The following is a 7,247-nucleotide window of genomic DNA, read 5'->3' on the forward strand; positions in this document are numbered from 1 at the left end:
ATCTGGGAGTTGAAAAATATATTTCGCTTTATAGGGATAGCCACTGGATGTATAGACACTTTATTTTCCAGGAAATGACAGGTGGAGAAGTTAATACAGATAGTGAAGTTGCAAAGTGTGGGGACAGTGTAGAATATCGAGGACAGGAAAATTTGTCACTGGTGAAATTTAATAGTCTCTGATTGCCTCAAGGGTAGTTTGGTGGGATAAAAAAAAACACCATCACACAGAAGGAGGTCCAGTGGGGTAGAATATAGTACTGTACAGGGATAGAAATGTAGGAATAACTTGCTCTGGTCATGTGGCTTGAAGAAAGACATCAGTCAGTACCAGATTTACTGATTCCCTCATTATACCCCATTCACACCAAAATAGAAAGGCATATGGTCTATAAAAACATTTTGTCTATAAGGGAACCTTGTTGACATGCCTGATTGAGGTGACTCTGACATTTAGGATTAAAGACAGGATGTGTAGAGATCTCTTTAATGTATCCTTTTAATGCTATAATGTACCTCATTTTATCCTTTATCCACTTTTTAAGAAAATTACATGAATTTTATTATTTCTAGGTTGGGGCAGTCATTCAAAAAGTTATCCATATGCATACCTGACTGCTGCTGCAAGTATTGGCATGACAGAAGAGGATGTGGATCTCTTTATCCAACGTCTTGACAAGTGTCTGGAAAAGTTCACCGGCACAAAAAATACAAAGGAGACGTACGGATCGGAGAATGACGTGACAAGAAGGGATTCAAAATCGTACACAAGAGGAAGCAAAGGAGAAATCAATGGCTAAGTGTGCAGATGTTGAAAATAAAGGATGGAGAGGAAGAGGTAAAACAATTGTATTAAAAGATAAATGAAAACATGATATAGATACTGATATGTTACTTCAATACTTGCATCAGACATTAGATTAAAATGCATGGTTTAGAATAGTGGCATGATTGTTTGCTGTATAGAGTTAAAAAGGCATTGGGCTTGAGGGTAAAGTAACAATCTGTGATCCAGTTTTCCTTGCAAAATAAGTAAAATAAAATATACTGTTGTTTTAGTGAAGATAGTACATAGTAAAAAGAGACATTAGATGTTTAGTACAAAGCCATCCATTAAAGACCGTTTCAGATTCCTGACCTTTTAAACCAGTTGCAAGTAATCTCAAGCTTTAACCAGTATTTGCCTCTCCTGCCACAGATAACCACAATGGAAATCAAGTAAAGGTAACTGTTATCAGTAATGTTCTCATTTGATAACCTACCAACATGAGGTGGAGATACTAAGCCAATAAATTTTTGCACTTTATTTACCTTGTATGATTTCCATTGTTACATGATGAAGATATTTTTTTATACATATTGTTTCCATGATATAGATACCTATTTATTTTTTACACATGTATTGCTATCTTGTGTATGTATGTTCACATAAATTATGGGTTACAATATGATATTTGAAATCTCGCTCAGTTACCCTGGAAGCATGATCAGAATTTACATGCATATATATATATTTTGTTACATCATGTTTGTAATTAAGTGTACTATTTACTGTGTGTCCATTTACTATTCATTTTATCATTTAGTATATTTTTACTGGCATCAGATGCTCCATTGCATCAACACAGAGGACATACCACTGAGATGCAGCATATAGTCTCCAATAATGTAGTATTTGATAGCTAGTACCAACTACAACATAATTCAGGTACCTTAGAAGATCTTAAAACTTTACACCAGTTTCTATAGTAAATGAAAGGTGAAAGAGAAATGTTATCATGAATGCAGTTTTGCTCTGATTATGATTATAAGCAATTACCGAGGGAAACAGCATGATGCAAAAGTAGGTGCACATGATTTGATGATGTGAAAATACCACACCTCATTCAGGGGACGTTAGATGTGGCATAGTGGTATACTGAGAAAGTATCTTAGCCAAGTAAAGAATTCCATCTCTATTTAGCAATATTCTGTGGATATATATTGAATTTGTAATATTCAGTTTTTAGTGTATGTGTCAGCAACAACCACTGCTTTGAATTTTTATTTTTCACACGAGAGAAAATAAAATCCTTGCCAGTCAGAGTACTGAAAGACAAATTGATTAAATGAGATCGGTAAGAAATCCCTAAGTCATGTTTCACTGCACTTATCTACCTCTGGAACCAAAAATGAAAGCAGGGATTATCACCCATGTGAACAATGCTATGTGTACTATCTAGGGAACTAGGAGCACCAGACATGGAGGGTTTTTTGTCTAGAGCAAGCTATTGATTTTTAAGGGCAGTAGGAACCTGTAGGGCATGATGATATGCAGTTATAATGTTAAAAGATGTATGGTTAAATATTCACATTTTTTCTTTATTCCTTTTTTTATAATATTATCACTTATAAACACAGCAATGGGCAAAAGCTCATTCAAGACTGGAAAAAACACCAAGCATAGGTACATTGCTGACCTTTTTAAAATGGGTGTTAATTATTGTAAAGACTGGTTGTTGCTATCTTCCATGTTAATCTTTCATGTTGTGACCCATTTAGGACAGCTTTTTTCTTCTTGAACTAAGAAACTAAAAGGATAAGAAACAAAAGAGTCTTTACTCTTTTGTTACTGATCATTTTGAAGCCAAAAAAATAATTGAGAACTAGCCCAGTACAGGAGACTCAGAATATAGGTGTCTTAGGGATCAGAACTAGATATGGTACTTAGGTTGTTATATGACATTGGTGTGATGTTGAATGTTATTACCTCCACCTCTCTGGGTACTTTCCTGCCTTTATTCTTCCTGCTCATATTTCTGTTTGTATATGGACATTTTTGTCAGTCTGTCTGCCCATCTACACTTCTTTGTGTATCCTTACTATCTATCTGTGATGATGTATATATCAATAACTTTTTGTCTGCCTATCTGTTACTCTCTGTGTCTGTATGTCTGCCTGTGTATCTAAATATTACTCTCTGTTCATCTATCTATAGATATATATAGACAGAAAGATAGGTAGGTTGGCAGAAGAGTAGATAAGGATATAATTAATGTGGATATAGATCATTTTCAGGTCATACATTCTATGGAAGTGTGCTCCTCATACTATAAGCACATCTGTATAATCAGTTATTTCAGAATAATATCCACACAGTAAAATTGCACAATAAGTACACTATATGAATATGCAACATTGTCACAGCAGGACAGTAAGTCTTTGGGTAGCCACAGTAAACTTATCGTACCATATTATTTCTTTGTTTACTTATTCTTTTTGAGGTGTGGGATTTTCATATTTTATATAGTGTACTTCCTATATATCAACAAATATTACTTGTTCAAGGTAGCACAAAGCATTAAATTCATTGCTCACCATTATTCAAGCACAAGCCTACAAAAGTAATTGCCTTATGGACTGCATTTTCTCTGTACATTAGCTGCTACCTCAAATCTTGCCACTTGCCACTTAGACCACTGCCATGAACACCATGTCCCAACTGTATCAGAAACCTTAACAGTGAACAAGCAGAGCTGTAGGCAGATATTCTGATGATTGATTGTCAGCGATAAAACTCTTTGTTGTATGATAAACGGAGTTGATGATAGGAGTAAATTGCTTGATAAAATGTTTAAGATGGCTATTTCTAAAGAATTTGTTATACTCTTAAGTCGGTGAATATTGTTAGAAGTATGAGGTTGGTTGCAGGTTATTATCTTCTAAGGGATGTTAACCTAATTTCTGTAAAATATGATATTCTACTTCCATTACAGATATTTTTCTTGTAATTAAGAGTAATGTATATCAGAAATTATATATGTTCCTTCTTTGAATATTTTTATTTTAGATTTTAAGATACACATTGTTAATTATTTTTTTACAAAGTTTTAGTAAAAGGGGGGGGGGGATGAAATTAGCTAGAACAGGGTTATCACAGTTGCCATGATCTTAGTGGATTAAAATTAAAAGTTCTTAGGAAAGAATTGTATGACATACCTTTGTCAACTTGTCCATACCAATGACATCCATGTTTGATTTTGTGATATAGGATTATCAGTGTTCTTGCTTAGGTACACGCAAGCAACACGCTGTACTTGGGGACATGCAATATATCGGTAAAACAGTATACTTCCAAGATTTACCAAAGGAAGTAACTGAATTACGAATGCTTCCTGTAGATTTGTAAGGAAGGAGTCTTTAAGAGTGATGGGAAAACTAAGTGTTGTGAGAAACACTGGAGCTTATTTAGGAGGAAGTGAATGTATGTTTGTATATATATAGATTTCTTTTACTTTCTTCCTCTGTTAGTTTTTTTTTTTCTCTCTCTCTCTTTTTCCTTTTTCCTTTTTTTTTTATATTTCTTCCTTTGTTATAAGTGTCTGTATATTTACTGTACGTGGTTTGATGTTTATTTTCTATGCAGGGAGATAAACATCTAGATTTTATAGATTTCTGCTTTTCTTGAAATTTCTGAGCAAATTTGATTGTTCTTTTCCTTTCCTTTCCTTTCCTTTTCTTTTCTTTTCTTTTCTTTTCTTTTCTTTTTCTTTTCTTTCTTTCTTTTCTTTCTTTTTTCTTTTCTTTTTCTTTTCTTTTCTTTCTTTTCTTTCTTTCTTTCTTTCTTTTCTTTCTTTCTTCTTTTGCTTTTTGTTGGAGATTGGGTGTATCCAAATTTGTTATTTTTTTTTAAATAGAAAACCCTTTTTTTTATTAACCCATAATTGACGGGTAGCATTCATAGAGGCCGGGGCCTCGCTGCCGGGGGCTTATATCGTCGCCCGAGCATGCGCGACCACTCATGCCAAATACCAGCATCCCATGCCGTTTCTTCGTAATACTACGAAGATATGTTGTATTTTCAATTTTCATTATTTTTTACAGTCTCTACTTGCCAAACTTCCTGATAAATTGACACTGAAGGGTATTTTTGTTGTTATATAGACTCCATAGTTGATCATTATTCGGTCTATAGTCCAAATAAAATAAGCAGTGTGTGGCATCATGGAGTTGAAATTGTCGGTTTGTTGCATTTTTTTTGTTTGTTGCATGGTAAAAATGAGAAAGTGTTAGAACCGACTTAATCACACTTTCACTGGCAAAAAAATAATCTTTTGCCGTGATTGTAACAAAAAAAAACTCATGGCATGTCCACACATACTCTATGGCATATGCGTACGTGCCCCCGGCAGATGGTCCCGCCATGCCATGGCATGTACGTACATGCCACCCGTCGGCAATGGGTTAAAGGTGGATTTAAAGAGGAAAGTCACACATCATTGAGAATTGTTAATAAATGCTTTTTGTCATATTGTTTGTACATGATTTCAAAACTTCAACTTTTCTCTCTATACATAGAATCATGCAACTTGAAAGTTTTTTCTTTTTATAATTGCACTATCACAGTTAAAGGGTAGGAGAATGCAGATGGCAGATGATAATTAGTTAGGCCAAAAAATATTTCTTTTTCACCATCAGACTTGTTTTCCTCAGATGGAGAACAAAGTCAAACTAGCCAATATATAGATAGCTAATCTATCTAGATAAAAACAGGAATTACAGGCAGTCCCCTTAATGTAACATTTACTCTTTCTCAGCTTAGCTTCTCTGGAAGGTGTGAATACCTCTTATTTAATGATCCCAGTTGATGGAACTCCAAAGTAGCAAGTAACACGAAATGATCATAACCAGATAGTAAATACTCTAGCTATTCTTTAGTGTTGCTTTTTTCATTAACACAATCATAATGCTAGACACAGTAGTAAGACTTGACTTCCATTCTGTTCAGTGCATCCTAGATCATGTTATTCTAATTGGTAAATGTGCTATGCCAAAACGTGTATAATATATTGTAATTTAGGTAACCACATCCCTCCTGTTGTAGCCATTAATGGAAACCAAATGTCACCATTCCAGTCCAGCGAACCTCACACACTACTGTATCTGTCTCACCACTAGTCCAACCATAAATGCAGTACAGATATACCATTAACCATGATATCACTAATGTACCTAAAATCATGTCATAAGTATATTCATCTACCTTAATGCCAGACTCTGATACCAAATAGAGCCAGAAGAGTTCATATAAATTTTCATGTCATCTTCAAGACACGGGTAAACATAAGGTATTGTGTAGAATCCAATTGATATGCCAAACCTTGGTAATGATGATGAAGCTCTGCTACCATTCAGATTGCTATTAACAAGGAAGACAAATGTTTTCTTTTGATGCCAGACACAATACATGCTAATAAAAAATTTGTGCAATCAGTTAATGTTACACTATGAGTCTCCATGTTGACAAATCGCTTTAAATGTTTTGCAGAGTTCTTCACTGCCAGTATTATGTGGTATTTGGAAAGGTCACTTAACTTTCAGATTACTTGGCTGTGAAACACCTCAGTGTACAGAACACTGATGAAATATATGAAACATGTTAGGCACATAGTATATCAGTTAGGCATACCATTGAACTGTTTAGATTACTCAAGTGTTATATGTAGTGTTCATCTCATATTATAAATCCTCATTGTGCAGAATATAGATGAAATATGTAGAACATATGTTAGTTGTATAGTGCATCATTTAGATGTATAATAGTGCTGTATAGTATATGAAAGTTTGTGTAGATTCCATCTCCTAATATACACAATAAAACTTGTACTGTTTGGATTCATTTTTTTGTTTCATTTCTGTCATATATAAAAGCTTGCAAATGAGACACCATATTTTTATGTAGAAATTAGAAAAAGACCCTGTGGTACAAATAAGCGGAATTCTTAGATTTCTGCTACTAATATATTTTATTTGTAAATATCATTTTGTTGTATTCATAAGCTAAATTTAGTAATTCATAATGATATAATTCATGAATATGTTAATGCTGTATATAATAATTAATCTATGGTATTGGTAATTGATGGAATTTGTATATATGTATATATAAATTTTTTTTCTTTGTGTATTTCAAATTGCAAAATGCAAAATTAGCAGTAAAATTTTTGACTTTCTCTACTTCCAGCTATTGCCTCCTTTGCTGCAAGCTTGAAACCACAAAATTTCACATATAATAATCTACTTACAGATGTTTCGTCAGTGATTGTATGCTCCCAAGAAAACAGACCCCACAGTCCTCCTGTGCTTCCACGATTGTGTCTTGAAAGGAGACAAGGAATAGATTATATTTCTGAAGTCAGCTTGATTGCAGATTTATTTTTCTAGAGGCAATATTAATTTACTATGAAATTAAAACAATGTATTATTCAG

The 7,247-nt window shown here is 33.7% G+C and overlaps 1 protein-coding gene across 2 annotated transcripts in view; it reads left to right on the plus strand.

Moving 5' to 3' along the window:
• Nucleotides 1-7,247, plus strand: part of LOC119597397 (O-phosphoseryl-tRNA(Sec) selenium transferase-like) — a 19,876-nt gene extending 12,629 nt beyond the window's left edge. The window contains exons 11-12 of one of the 2 annotated variants that reach the window (XM_037946967.1): nucleotides 573-837; nucleotides 7,066-7,247. In XM_037946967.1, coding sequence (XP_037802895.1) covers nucleotides 573-799 — 227 coding nt within the window. In that variant the 3' untranslated portion in view covers nucleotides 800-837; nucleotides 7,066-7,247. Of the gene's footprint in view, nucleotides 1-572; nucleotides 838-1,197; nucleotides 1,451-7,065 lie in introns of those variants that run through there. The other variant, XM_037946975.1, reaches the window with a different exon arrangement.

The sequence above is a fragment of the Penaeus monodon genome, chromosome 3, assembly GCF_015228065.2.
Source record: "Penaeus monodon isolate SGIC_2016 chromosome 3, NSTDA_Pmon_1, whole genome shotgun sequence".
NCBI lineage: Eukaryota > Metazoa > Arthropoda > Malacostraca > Decapoda > Penaeidae > Penaeus > Penaeus monodon.